This window comes from Cannabis sativa, chromosome X (genome assembly GCF_029168945.1).
Source record: "Cannabis sativa cultivar Pink pepper isolate KNU-18-1 chromosome X, ASM2916894v1, whole genome shotgun sequence".
NCBI lineage: Eukaryota > Viridiplantae > Streptophyta > Magnoliopsida > Rosales > Cannabaceae > Cannabis > Cannabis sativa.
The window spans coordinates 53,537,786-53,551,847 of NC_083610.1; the positions used below are offsets into that span (position 1 = coordinate 53,537,786).

General features: G+C 37.8%; 1 protein-coding gene and 1 non-coding gene across 2 annotated transcripts; one reads left to right on the forward strand and one right to left on the reverse strand.

Moving 5' to 3' along the window:
• Window positions 1-5,495: 5,495 nt before the first annotated feature.
• On the reverse strand, window positions 5,496-6,007 carry LOC133032275 (uncharacterized). The gene is made up of 2 exons (XM_061106156.1): window positions 5,680-6,007; window positions 5,496-5,527 (listed from the first exon to the last, which is right to left on the reverse strand). The coding sequence occupies exons 1-2, from the start codon at window positions 6,005-6,007 to the stop codon at window positions 5,496-5,498; spliced, it is 360 nt and encodes a 119-aa protein (XP_060962139.1).
• Window positions 6,008-10,263: 4,256 nt separating this feature from the next.
• Window positions 10,264-10,370, forward strand: LOC115695994 (small nucleolar RNA R71). Its single transcript, XR_004007598.2, has one exon. It is a non-coding gene; the product is annotated as a small nucleolar RNA R71 (small nucleolar RNA).
• The last annotated feature ends 3,692 nt before the right edge of the window (window positions 10,371-14,062 follow it).

Consider the following 14,062-nt stretch of genomic DNA (forward strand, 5'->3'; position numbering starts at 1 on the left):
AATCATTTCATGTCATTCTATATTTTCTCTTAAGAAATTAAATGAGGCATATGATTATAATCCCGAAAATCTATTCCCAATTGATATAAAACCTCAATCTTAGATATCTCCTACTTGTATAAGCAAATGAGACTTAGAGTTCTATTAGTAGTGGTGGTCCAAGATAGAATTACTCATTGTATTTGGTTGAATTTAAGTCTTTGACTTTAATTTTAGAATGCAAACAGAAATTTTCTTATGTTTCTATTTCAAGGAAGCAATACAGTTACACTTTCCAAGTGTTTAATATCCATCTTCTATTAATGGATTCAAACTATATGGAATATGAGTTAGGTATTCTGTGACCAGGATCCACTTGCACTATTCTAAGAATTCTTTGATGTAACCAAACCTAGGTCATCAATAAACACTACCACATTTTTTTTAATCTATGGCATTAGTATCTTATTCATAGTGGATTTGACAAGATCAATCTCTGCAAAGAGTTAATATGCCTATATCCACTGAAAGTAGTTCATCTCATTCGCAGATGGATGTACATTCAGGGGTGGATATGAGTTTTTCGTTGTATTCTTAAAACGATAACTTTAGATTATACCTTTCAGCAAGAAATTTGGAATGTTTGAAAATTTTCATTAATTTCTAGCAATGGTTAAAACCATTAAGGTAAGTGGTTAAAGATCTTGCAAACTGATAGGGGTGGAGAAATAGTTAGTTGATCTGCAGTTCAAAGATCATTAAATTGATTTTTGAATTGTATCCAAACTTACCTCCCCAGAAATTTCGATTTGCATATTGATGATTAGTTACTAGTCGTTGCCTAAGTCCTTCTATGCTAATACAATTTCAGAATGATGTAATGGTTGTATACTTAATGTAAATCATTACTAGATTCATGGATGACCTAATCAAAATCTTAAGAAAAGCTAGAACTGTTAACCATGGTTTGTTAGCTATTCTAAGTGATTAGGGGTGGACAATCTGTTGCTATATTTATAATCACTACGCAAGTATACGCAATCAAGTAGTACACTCACACAGGTGAGGTCGAACCACAGGGAATTGGACTAATTACTACTAAATTATACTATTGATTCTATCTGGTAAAAGAATACTTTTTATGAATTAAATAAAACAATTCAGAAAATTAAAACTAACAAAAGGAAGATTAATCAAGATAAGGAAATAGGGAGACGAGTCCTGTTGTTAAGTTAACAATGTTAATGTTTAAATGCTATCCTTCTCTTGAAGTGAATGACAGATTAAGAATTAACCTAGCTCTTTTCAGATCTTCTAGGTTCTAAATCTCATGCTCTCTAATTAATCTCTTAATTAAACTAACATGAAATCAGCATTAAGCAATAATCTAAATGTCACAAAGGCTATGTAAATACTTTCGTTTCACATCAAAACCTAGACTATCCAATTTTAGCATTCGCAATTCTCACTTTTCAGATTTTGAATTGAGATCATAAAACATGTAAAAGGTGATCAATCTTGCACATGGAAATTAAACACAAATATGAATAGTATTCACAATCAAGATGGAGGAATGGCAATTAATCATTAACTATGAAAAAACTTAAACAACATTCATCATTCTCCCTAAATAGGTGTTTAGTTCAAAACATCCATAATCAAATCCATAATTAACATTGAAATAGAAAAGAACATAGAAAAATTAAAGAGAAGAGAAAGAACTAGTTGAAGCAATTGATCCGGGTCGCCACAAGCCGCTCTTCTAGCCTCCTCCTTTGTTTCTAGGGTTCCAATTCTGAATACTCTCTAATTTTCACGAACCCTTGCTATTTAAACCAATTCTCATCTTTAAAATTCGTGAAATTACGAAATTGCCCAAAAATCCCGTCAAAAGGGTCCCCGTCGCGACTGGCAAAGCCCCCGTCGCGACGGGAGTTCAACTTCGAATTTTTGAAACTTTCTGTCAGTTCCCGTCGCGACTGGCAAATTCCCCGTCGCGACGGGAATAGGCAGCGACACCAATTTTGGTTTTTCTTCTCGATTCTTTCACCATTTTTCCTCAATTCTTATACATACTTTCTTTAAATGCCCGAGGACCTGAAACAAAAGAATCAAGCGTAATATAGCCCTAAAACTAGAAACAAAGAGTGAAAACTAACCGAAATATGACCCGAATCTTAAACTAATTTTAGCCTAACAAATTTCCCCAAACTAGATTCTTACTCGCCCTCGATTAAGATAAATACTACTAACTACTAATCTATTAACTACGCTATCAGATAATCATAATACTACTGCCTCATGTGTTGTTCTCTTCTATTGCTCAAACTAGAATTTCAATTCTACCAACTCTAACAATTAATTTAGATGCTCGGTTTATAACACTATGTACAACTGCAAAAATTTATTCAAATGTGAAACATTGTTATAAAAGCTTTACTCTTTCCAACAGTTCCACAGCCCGATAACTCATAAGCTTGCATGCTTACCTTTCTCCACTAATGTTGACAGTATTCTTTGGAATCATTAGGTCTTTTCAAGGCTTAGGTAATATGGCTCAGATATTCAGGGATAGGCAAAAGTCAATTTTGGCTCAAGATATCATAAGCACACAAACAGAACCCACAAGCTTCTTACTTTTCTTTTTCTAAGATCCCATAATATTCCCAGGTTTACCAAGATTGATAGAAGACGTCTCTATTATTTTTCAACATCACTGAAATTTTTTTCTTCTTTTTTTTTTCTTCACACATATTTTTACTTTTTTTTTTTTTATTGTGTTTTTTTTTTCATATTTCATTTTTTTCCAGTGACATTGAATTACACAATTTTTTTCTTCTCAATCTTACAAGTTTTTCTCCCTCTCACTATTTCCTCACACTACATGTTTCTCCTCCCCCAAACTAATTATGTCACTTATGATATCATGGATAACATGGTGAAGGAAAATTAATAGTGTGGTTGCAATTTTTCAAATCGATGGGTGAAAAACATAACAGGTTTAGGCTCAACAGGTTAACTATGGATACATCTTATTACGGTAGGCTTGAAAGGCTCAAACTATCCAACAAATGCCTAAATCATATTCCAATTGAACACTATCAAGGATTTCGTCTCAAAAGAATAAACATGCAAGTTCTAAGCTATCCTGTCAATCTTACCACAAACCATAGTAAAACAATTATAACATATTTCACAGATTGAATATTTTTTTTTTCAGATAAACACAGGTTTCTAAGCATCCAAACTAATCCAAAGAGTTAACAGAATCAAGCACACAGTTATTTTACAATTCCAGAACACATCACACTAATCAGCAGTATACAACTATCGTCAAACTTATTGCCATTCCTTAACTAAAACAGAAAAACTAAAACAGAAAATTAAAATGCAGAAATTAAAGTGCAGAATTTAAAAATTTTAAGTCTCTCCCCCCAAACTAAATATGACATTGTCCCCAATGTACTATTATACTCAAGGTGAGAAGGACTTACCTGAACCCCCATCAGAAGGGGTTTGGTGGTGGTGGCTGATCATAAGGCTGAAAACGCGGAGGATATGCCAAGTAATTCGGGTCCTCAACCCCAAGACTCCACGAATCAATCAAATGATTGAACTGCCTCACTTGATTTTCATCAAATTCACTTCTTCGCACCATGTAACTCTGGATATGATTGTTTTGCTGAATAATGTAGTTGAGTTGAGCATGGATATGTTGCATCCCCGCATCAAGGGGAGTGGAAGTGGGAACCGCTTGAGGCATTTCTTCATTTGGAATGTTCTCTTCCTCGGGGACATGAATTTCTTGCTGCGGAGTACGACGTGGAGGAGGCGGTTGGCCATAGGGATGCGGGGGTTTAAGGTTTCGCACCATTGTCCAATCAATATTCCGTTGTGGCTGCACTAGATTATCATAAGGATATTGTGGCACATTATGGGCTTCACACAATTCAGTTATAATTCCCGCTAGGCCAATCCCTACATGTGTTGATCCTGCAACCATGTTATCTAAACTATTCAGAATGATACCCCCAGCCGGCACCGTAATCCCTTTCATTATTGCATAAACAACTTTGAGTCTTTCCAATGGAAAATCTGATAAATGCTTACTAGGCATAAGCCTAGCACTCACAAAAAACATCCAAGCGCGAGCAACTTGATTCAATTCACAGCGATAAAGCATTTGGTTCTCATCATCCACCTCATGCAATCTTAACCCCGGAAAACCAACTGTTTCTGCCAAGTCCACAGGATCAAACGTTTTCTCCATAAACGTTTTGTAGTAGTGTCTATTCACCATGTCCATGTTAAACAGTTTATGGATAGAAGTATAAGTTGTAGGCACATTTGTTTTGCGGACCCGTACCCTATCGTTCTCTGCTTCCGGCCAATTGGCTAAAAATTCAAGAGCCAGAGTCTGATTGATTCTCTCAGGAATCTTCACTAATTGCTCCCATTGGCGGGTCTGAATTTGTTGCCTCATGGTCTTGAATAATGGGCTATTCGGAGTGGGATTTCCATCATATTCGATACCTCGATCCATGATGAAAGCTCTCTTTTGCAATTCGAAGTATCTTTCTTGCGCTTTCAAACTCACAAATCTATCTTTTTCATAATTAGACTTTGACGCCGGTGTTGGCGGTTTCGACGATGAAGCACCTGATTGCCCTGTTCTAGTACGCTTAGAACCCATAACACACTTCAAAGTTACCACACAAAAATTTTGGGAAAAATTCGGCAGCACTTCCCCTTAATTTCTTCACTTCCCAAAAATCACAAAAGTTCCACAATAATCCACAAAAATAATATTTCACAAATATTCAACAATTTCTCCAAAATAAATCCACAATCCCCAAATACTCTAGATAATTATTCAAACTTTCGGAAAACTCACTTAACTAATCAAAGTTTTGACAAGAAAGAGACTTACTAAGCGAGAATGTCGTTCATCCACCACCATTGTTGCACATCCATGGAGAACTCAAGGTTGAAGATGATGAATAGTAGAAAATTCGGATTTGGGTGAAAAGGGTGATTTGTGGTGTGATTTTTGGAAGAAAAGAGAAGATTTATGAGAGAAATTTGTGTTTTTGGGGATTTGGATGGAAGATTTGAAGAGAATGAGAAGAAATTTGAGGATTAATGGTGGAATGAGGTTGGGAAGGCTGAGAAAAGGGGAAGAACTCGGGTTGTATGGTGTTTGATTGATTTGTAGGGTTATGTGCGATTTGGGATTTAAAAGGCTGAAAAATCGTGTCTCGTCGCGACGGGCTATGTGTCCCGTCGCGACGGGAGTTGGCAGAAATAGTTGAAAATTCGTTTAGCCTTCCCCGTCGCGACGGGCAATGGCCCAGTCGTGACTTCTGAACCTCTTTTTTTTTTTTCGCAGAAGGCATAGTCGTGACTGGGAATTCCCTAGTCGCGACTTCTGTAGAAGTGGCTTTTTTTTTTTCACGATTTTCACGGTTTTACTGTAAAATTACAAATGCAATCTATCCTAAGTGCAATGAAACGAATTAAAATGCCACAAAACACTTGTAAATGTCTTCTAAAAAAGAATTAAAAGAAAAATAACGTAAAATTAAATAAAAGATTGGGTTGCCTCCCAATAGCGCTGCTTTATCGTCGCTCAGCTAGACGTTGACCGAGATCTTCATAGTAGCGCCAGAATCATGGCGGACTTGGCTTGGTCGAATTGACCTCCCAAGTAGAGGTTTAACCGCTGCCCGTTAACTTTGAAAGTATTAGGGCCTTCACCTTTCAGTTCCACCGCTCCATAAGGAAACACTTTGACCACTGTAAATGGCCCTGACCACCTTGACTTCAATTTACCAGGAAACAACTTCAGCCTTGAATTAAAAAGTAGAACTTGTTGCCCAGGTTGAAACTCCTTCCTAACTAAATTTCGGTCATGCCACCTTTTAGTTCTCTCCTTATAGATCTTAGCATTCTCGTAAGCCTCATTCCGGAATTCTTCCAACTCATCCAACTGCAGTAATCTTTTCTGACCAGCAGCCTTTAAATCCATGTTCAAAGTTTTCATTGCCCAGTACGCTTTGTGTTCTAGCTCCACCGGTAGATGACAAGCCTTTCCAAACACCAACCGATATGGTGACATCCCGATTGGCGTCTTGAACGCTGTTCTATAAGCCCACAATGCATCATCCAACTTTCTTGACCAATCTTTCCTTGATCTCTGCACCGTTTTCTCCAGAATCGTCTTTATTTCCTGGTTAGAAATTTCAGCTTGGCCATTACTTTGCGGATGATAAGGTAGAGTTGTTCTATGACGAACACCATAACTCGAAATGAGTGCTTCGAATTGTTTGTTGCAAAAGTGACTCCCTTCATCGCTTATGATTGCTCGGGGAGTACCAAACCGCGTGAATATGTTCTTTTGAAGAAACTGAAGAACTGTTTTACCATCATTGGCTGGTGTGGCTGCAGCTTCCACCCATTTTGACACATAATCCACAGCTAATAGGATGTATAGATTGCTAAACGATGAAGGAAAAGGACCCATGAAGTCTATCCCCCATACATCAAACAATTCTACTTCCAAGATTCCTGTCAAAGGCATTTCGTTTCTCCTTGAGATGTTTCCTGTACGCTGACAACGATCACATGCCTTCACAAAAGTACTAGCGTCCTTGAAAAGTGTTGGCCAAAAGAATCCGCTCTGCAACACCTTGGCAGCTGTTCTAGTTCCACTAAAGTGTCCCCCACATGGTAGAGCATGACAGTGATTAAGAATAGAGTACATCTCCTCTTCAGGCACACACCTTCTTATTATCTGATCTGCACAGTGCTTGTAGAGGATTGGCTCTTCCCAGTAGTAGTGTTTCACCTCAGAAAAGAATTTCTTTAGTTGTTGTCGAGATAGCTCAGGAGGAGTGATATTGGCAGCTAAGAAGTTAACATAATCAGCATACCATGGTACCATCAGACTTTCCCTCACACTAAAGAGTTGTTCATTGGGAAATTGTTCATTTATTTGTACCTCTTTTGTATTCTGACTTTCTTCCAGCTCTAGTCTTGACAAGTGATCTGCTACCAGGTTCTCTGTACCCTTCTTATCTTTTATGTCTAGATCAAATTCTTGCAAAAGAAGAACCCATCGAATTAGTCTTGGTTTGGCATCCTTCTTAGTCATCAAGTACTTGATTGCTGAATGATCTGTATACACTATCACTTTATTGCCAATCAAGTAGGGTCGAAATTTGTCGCATGCAAACACTATAGCCAGCATCTCTTTTTCTGTAGTAGCGTAATTCAGTTGGGCATCATTCAAGGTTTTGCTTGCATAGTAAATGGTTCTGAATACCTTGTCAACCCGTTGCCCCAACACTGCTCCAATCGCATAATCACTTGCATCGCACATGATTTCAAAAGGTAATTCCCAGTTTGGTGTAGTCACGATCGGTGCTGAGATTAACTTATCCTTGAGAATCTGGAATGCTTCAAGACAATCTTTCCCAAATTCAAAAGGCACTCCACTAGCAAGAAGATTAGATAGCGGTTTGGCAACTTTGGAGAAGTCTTTGATGAATCTTCTGTAGAACCCGGCATGACCCAAAAAGCTTCGAACTCCCTTAACTGAAACTGGAGGAGGCAAGTTCTCAATTGTAGATACTTTGGCTCTATCAACCTCAATACCTTCTTTCGAGATTTTGTGTCCCAGCACTATTCCTTCCGTAACCATGAAATGGCATTTTTCCCAGTTCAACACCAAATTAGAATCTTCACACCTTGTTAAGACCAATTCCAAGTTGCTTAAACATTGGTCAAACGATGAACCAAACACTGAAAAATCATCCATGAACACCTCGATGCATTTTTCTATTAGATCTGAAAATATGGCCATCATACACCTCTGAAATGTTGCTGGAGCATTACACAGCCCAAATGGCATTCGTCGAAAAGCAAAAGTACCATATGGACATGTGAATGTCGTTTTCTCTTGATCTTCCGGTGCTATAGCTATTTGGTGATACCCTGAGTACCCATCAAGGAAACAATAGTACTCTTGACCTGCCAACTTGTCTAACATCTGATCAATGAATGGGAGTGGAAAGTGATCTTTTCTTGTGGCCTTGTTGAGTTTCCGGTAGTCTATACAAATTCTCCATCCTGTGACAGTTCTGGTTGGGATGAGTTCATTCTTTTCATTCTTCACCACCGTCATCCCTCCTTTCTTTGGAACAACCTGGACTGGACTTACCCATTTACTATCTGAAATAGGATACGCTACCCCGGCATCTAACCACTTTAAGACTTCTTTTCTGACAACCTCCTTCATTGGTGGATTTAATCTTCGTTGTGCATCAATGGTAGGCTTCACTCCTTCCTCCATTAATATTTTGTGCATTACAGTTGAGGGGCTGATCCCTTTAATATCTGCTAGAGTCCATCCAATGGCTTTCTTATGCTTCCTTAGAACACGTAATAGCTTGTCTGTCTCTACAGAAGATAGGGAAGATGCCACAATGACAGGAAGTGTCTTACTTTCTCCCAAATATTCATACCTGAGATGATCTGGTAGGACTTTTAACTCTAGTTGAGGAGGCTTTTCAGTAGATGGGGTAGGCTTTGTTGGTATGACTCCTAACTCTTCATAGTATCTTCTATTCAACGGTCCATAAGAGTCGAGCCACATAGCATACTCATAAGCTTCCTTACCGTCTTGTTCCACCACCTCCTCTTGTACCAAAGTCAGATTAAGAGGGTCTTCAATGTGCGTCTTTGTCTCCACCAACTGGTCCGCCACATCAATTGCAAAACAATTGTCACTAGCCGTAGGGTAGGTCATTGCTTTGAGCACATTAAATACAACTTCATCTCCTTGCACCCTCAGCTTTAACTCTCCTTTCTGAACATCAATCAGTGCTTTCCCTGTTGCCAAGAAAGGTCTCCCCAGGATGATAGGAACATTGCTGTCTTCTTCCATATCCAGAACAATGAAGTCAGCTGGAAAGATGAACTTGTCAACTTTTACTAACACATCCTCAATGACTCCTCTAGGATGAGCTAGTGATCGATCCGCCAATTGAAGAGTTACCGTGGTTGGCTTTGCTTCACCCAGCTGCAGTCTTTTAAACACTGACAAAGGCATTAAGTTTATACTGGCTCCCAAATCACATAGTGCATTTATTCCTTCAATTTTTCCAATAGTACAAGGAATAGTGAAGCTCCCTGGATCTCTGAGCTTTGGAGGGAGTTTCTTCTGTAGAATAGCGCTACACTCTTCAGTTAGAGCCACTGTCTCATAATCTTCCATCTTCCTTTTCTTTGACAAAATTTCCTTCATAAACTTCACATAACTTGGCATCCGCTCTAGAGCTTCAAAGAAAAGGAATGTTAATGTGAAGTCTTTTGAAGACTTCTAGAAACTTGGTGAACTGCTTGTCTAAGCTTGACTTTCTGAGCCTCTGAGGATAGGGTATTTTCACATGATGATCAATGCTAATAGGTGGAGACTGTTGTGGTAGTGCTGAGCTTTCAGTAGCTTTCTCTGTTGTTGGTGTTGGTGTTTGCACTGGTTGACCATTTATTTCTTCATCTACCTCAACTGGTTGTGGTAACTCAGGCCCATCATACTTCTTACCGCTCCTCAGGGTAATTGCCTTGCAGTTTTCTTTAGGATTAACTTCAGTTGTGCTAGGCAAATTTCCTTGAGGGCGGGTTGCTACCTGAGTTGCTAGCTGGCCCATCTGAGTCTGCTGGTCTTTAATTGAAGATCTAGTTTCAGTCATAAACTGGAGCAGTAAATCTGTTTGCAAACTAGAATTTCCACTAGAGGCTTGTTGCTGATTAAACTGTTGGTTCTGATTGCGTTGCTGATAGAACCCACTGTTTCTTCGGTTGTTATTCTGGTTGAACCCATAATTGTTGTTGTTGTTGTTCTGTGAAAAGTTCCCAATGGCCTTAGCTTCATCCATTGGGAAATCATCCACATCTGCTTGACACTCCGAAAAGTGATGACTTCCTCCACATAACTCACAAACAATTTGGGCTTGTTTAGCTTGCCCTGCAATTAGCTTTGTCAATGCCTCAACCTCAGCTGTTAACTTTGTGATGGCATCAACTTCTAACACACCAGCTACCTTCTTAGATTGACTCCTTTCAGTTGGCCACTGCTGGTTGTTTAGAGCCATTTCCTCCAATAGATCATACGCCTCATTAGCACTCTTTCTCATAAAAGCTCCGCCCGCTGCTGCATCTATTAGAGTTCTAGTATTACCAACCAACCCGTTGTAGAAGTTGTGAACCAGCATCCATTTCTCTATACCGTGATGAGGACACCTCCTGATCAGATCTTTAAGCCTCTCCCAAGCCTCATGGAGAGATTCATTATCTTGTTGGCAGAAGTTATTGATTTCTCCTCTCAGCTTTGCAGACTTCGCTGGAGGAAAGAACTTTGACCAGAATTTTGTTGCCAGATCATTCCAGGTGGCAATAGAGTTGGGTGGCAAAGAGTTCAACCAACTCTTGGCTCGTTCTCTGAGTGAGAATGGAAACAATCTCAGTCGAATGGCATCATCGCTAACTCCATTAACTTTAAAAGTTTCACAAAGTTCCATGAAGTTAGAGAGATGCAGATTAGGATCTTCAGAAGGGAGGCCACCAAACTGAACTGAAGACTGCACCATTTGAAGGATGGCAGGTTTAATCTCGAAGTTGTTTGCATCCACTGCCGGTGGCCTAATACATGACTGCACTCCCATCAGAGTAGGGAGAATGTAATCTCTCAAGCTACGGCCATTAGCTTGATCTTCCACAGCGCCTCCATTATTACCGTTATTACCCCCATTGTTTCCAACATTATTGTTCACATTGGCAGCCATGATTTCTGATGTTTCAGCAGTTGCTGAAACTCTTTCTTGCCTTTTGTTCTTTCGATTCCTCCTGCAAGTTTTCTCGATTTCAGGATCAACTGGTAATATGACTGCTTGTCCTTGACGGCGCATACACTTAGGATTCCTGAAATAGATCAAGAAAATATTGCAAGAAAAAGGTTAGAAAATCAGCAAGAGAAAATATACCAAAGTAGAAGTTAGTATAATTTTGTGTAATATTAATCTTTAAACAATTCCCCGGCAACGGCGCCAAAAACTTGTTGCTATATTTATAATCACTACGCAAGTATACGCAATCAAGTAGTACACTCACACAGGTGAGGTCGAACCACAGGGAATTGGACTAATTACTACTAAATTATACTATTGATTCTATCTGGTAAAAGAATACCTTTTATGAATTAAATAAAACAATTCAGAAAATTAAAACTAACAAAAGGAAGATTAATCAAGATAAGGAAATAGGGAGACGAATCCTGTTGTTAAGTTACCAATGTTAATGTTTAAATGCTATCCTTCTCTTGAAGTGAATGACAGATTAAGAATTAACCTAGCTCTTTTCAGATCTTCTAGGTTCTAAATCTCATGCTCTCTAATTAATCTCTTAATTAAACTAACATGAAATCAGCATTAAGCAATAATCTAAATGTCACAAAGGCTATGTAAATACTTTCGTTTCACATCAAAACCTAGACTATCCAATTTTAGCATTCTCAATTCTCACTTTTCAGATTTTGAATTGAGATCATAAAACATGTAAAAGGTGATCAATCTTGCACATGGAAATTAAACACAAATATGAATAGTATTCACAATCAAGATGGAGGAATGGCAATTAATCATTAACTATGAAAAAACTTAAACAACATTCATCATTCTCCCTAAATAGGAGTTTAGTTCAAAACATCCATAATCAAATCCATAATTAACATTGAAATAGAAAAGAACATAGAAAAATTAAAGAGAAGAGAAAGAACTAGTTGAAGTAATTGATCCGGGTCGCCACAAGCCGCTCTTCTAGCCTCCTCCTTTGTTTCTAGGGTTCCAATTCTGAATACTCTCTAATTTTCACGAACCCTTGCTATTTAAACCAATTCTCATCTTTAAAATTCGTGAAATTATGAAATTGCCCAAAAATCCCGTCAAAAGGGTCCCCGTCGCGACTGGCAAAGCCCCCGTCGCGACGGGAGTTCAACTTCGAATTTTTGAAACTTTCTGTCAGTTCCCGTCGCGACTGGCAAATTCCCCGTCGCGACGGGAATAGGCAGCGACACCAATTTTGGTTTTTCTTCTCGATTCTTTCACCATTTTTCCTCAATTCTTGTACATACTTTCTTTAAATGCCCGAGGACCTGAAACAAAAGAATCAAGTGTAATATAGCCCTAAAACTAGAAACAAAGAGTGAAAACTAACCGAAATATGACCCGAATCTTAAACTAATTTTAGCCTAACACCATCCCATTGTCAATGGATAAGAAAGTGTTTGTTCAAACAAATACTACTTTTCTAAGAAAATGACTAAGTCTGAAAATAAAGTAGTAAATAAAGGAGATATTTATTTCTTGATTCCAAAAGTGTTCTATCATCTTATTTGACATATGATGATCCCACTGGCTCTGTTGTCTTGTCAAAACCGAAGAGATCAATACCATTTAGTTTTCTTCGACATAATTCACGGTACCTTGTCGTAGTGGGAGAGTTTCTAGGAACTCACCTTCTTATGACTTGGGAGACAATAGTGATTAAAATCCATTGTGAGTTTAAACAAGTAATGGATTGTCAAGATAAGAAACTAAGAAGAAAAGCCAAGAGAACTATGGTTTAATCCATTCACATGGAGTAACCTGAATTTTTCTATTACAAGGACATAAAAGGAAATTTTTGTTAATAAGTCTATTCAATGGACTCAACAAAACTTCTTGTTCCTAGTATTATAGGTTTGAGTTTATCTAAACCTATGGCTTGTGGTATACCTGGTAATTACTTACTCTAATGAAAGCAATTTACTTTAGTAAGATGCTGAAGCATTTTCTTTCTAATGGCAATCTATAGAAGCTTCTCAACTTCTTAGGCATAGATTTTATTTATCTAAGGAAAAGTCTCAACTATTCCAGAAAAGATAAAGCCATGAAAGAATTCCTTAAATCAACAATGAGAGGTCTTAGATATGCTTTTGTATGCCTTAGACCAGACAGTTGCTGTTGAGTGGGAGTAATGAGTAGGTATCAGATTAATAAAGGAGAAGAACATTGGAAGACAATCTAGTAAATCTTAAGATTAAGAAGATGAACTATATGTTAGTCTATAAGGGTGTGTTTAAAACTCTTAGACTACACCATATCAGATTTCGAAATTTGCCTTTGTGCTAGAAAATCTTTCTGATAAAATGGTGATTACTCTGGGGGTGGAATAGTGATTTTGGAGAAGTGTAAAAACCTATCTGAAGTCTCTAGGTCTACCAGGAAGGGACTGAATGTTAAAGTTGCAGGAAAGGTACTTATTCAGTCTAAGGAAAGTTCTATACATTTTTGGCACCATTCCAAATTGCCTTAAACTACTAGTGTTATTTCCTGATAAACCAAAAGTAGTTGCCAAAGGTATAGAATCCAGTATCCCAAGAGAGTAGACATATAGAGAGGAATTTCACATTATCAATGATTTTGTGATTAAGGAAGAGTAATGGTGGAGAAAAGGTTGTGTTTAATTCAACCTTTCAGATCCTATTACGAGGAGTTTACTACTACTACACTTGATTTGTATATCAAGGTGTTGAGATTATTTGAAATGCACATTTTGTTTTATATTAGTGCAAGTGGGAGTTTGTTGGGTTTTATGCCCTAAATAAAACTCATTTAAATATAATCAGATTTGCTTATTAATATAGATCAGAAATAACATTTAATGTTGCATGGTTCACATGATTTATTTCATGATTATATGTACATAATGTATGAATTCGTCTGAAACCCTTTTCACATACTTGATCCTGTTTATTGTGCTGTCAACACATTGGAAAGTAAACATGACTATGTGAATAAAGTTTCCTAGATTTATCAGACACAGGGTTTTACTGATATGATAATCTACAACAGAGTTTACTTGCATTTGGAGAAGTGCTATGTTCTTTCCAGAGCATTGGTTAAAGTAAAGCTCAGGTTGGCTGCATGGAGTATGCATCGAAAGGGACCGATATTGAACTTTGACTTAGATTTATTAAACTTACCGT

Excerpts from the sequence above, each read along its gene's own strand:
- LOC133032275 (XM_061106156.1), bottom strand. The coding sequence starts at position 6,007 with ATGGATTTAAAGGCTGCTGGTCAGAAAAGATTACTGCAGTTGGATGAG. Across the intron at positions 5,528-5,679 it reads GTTAAACCTCTACTTGGGAG|AAGACATTTACAAGTGTTTT; the intron begins GTCAATTCGACC and ends ATTCTTTTTTAG.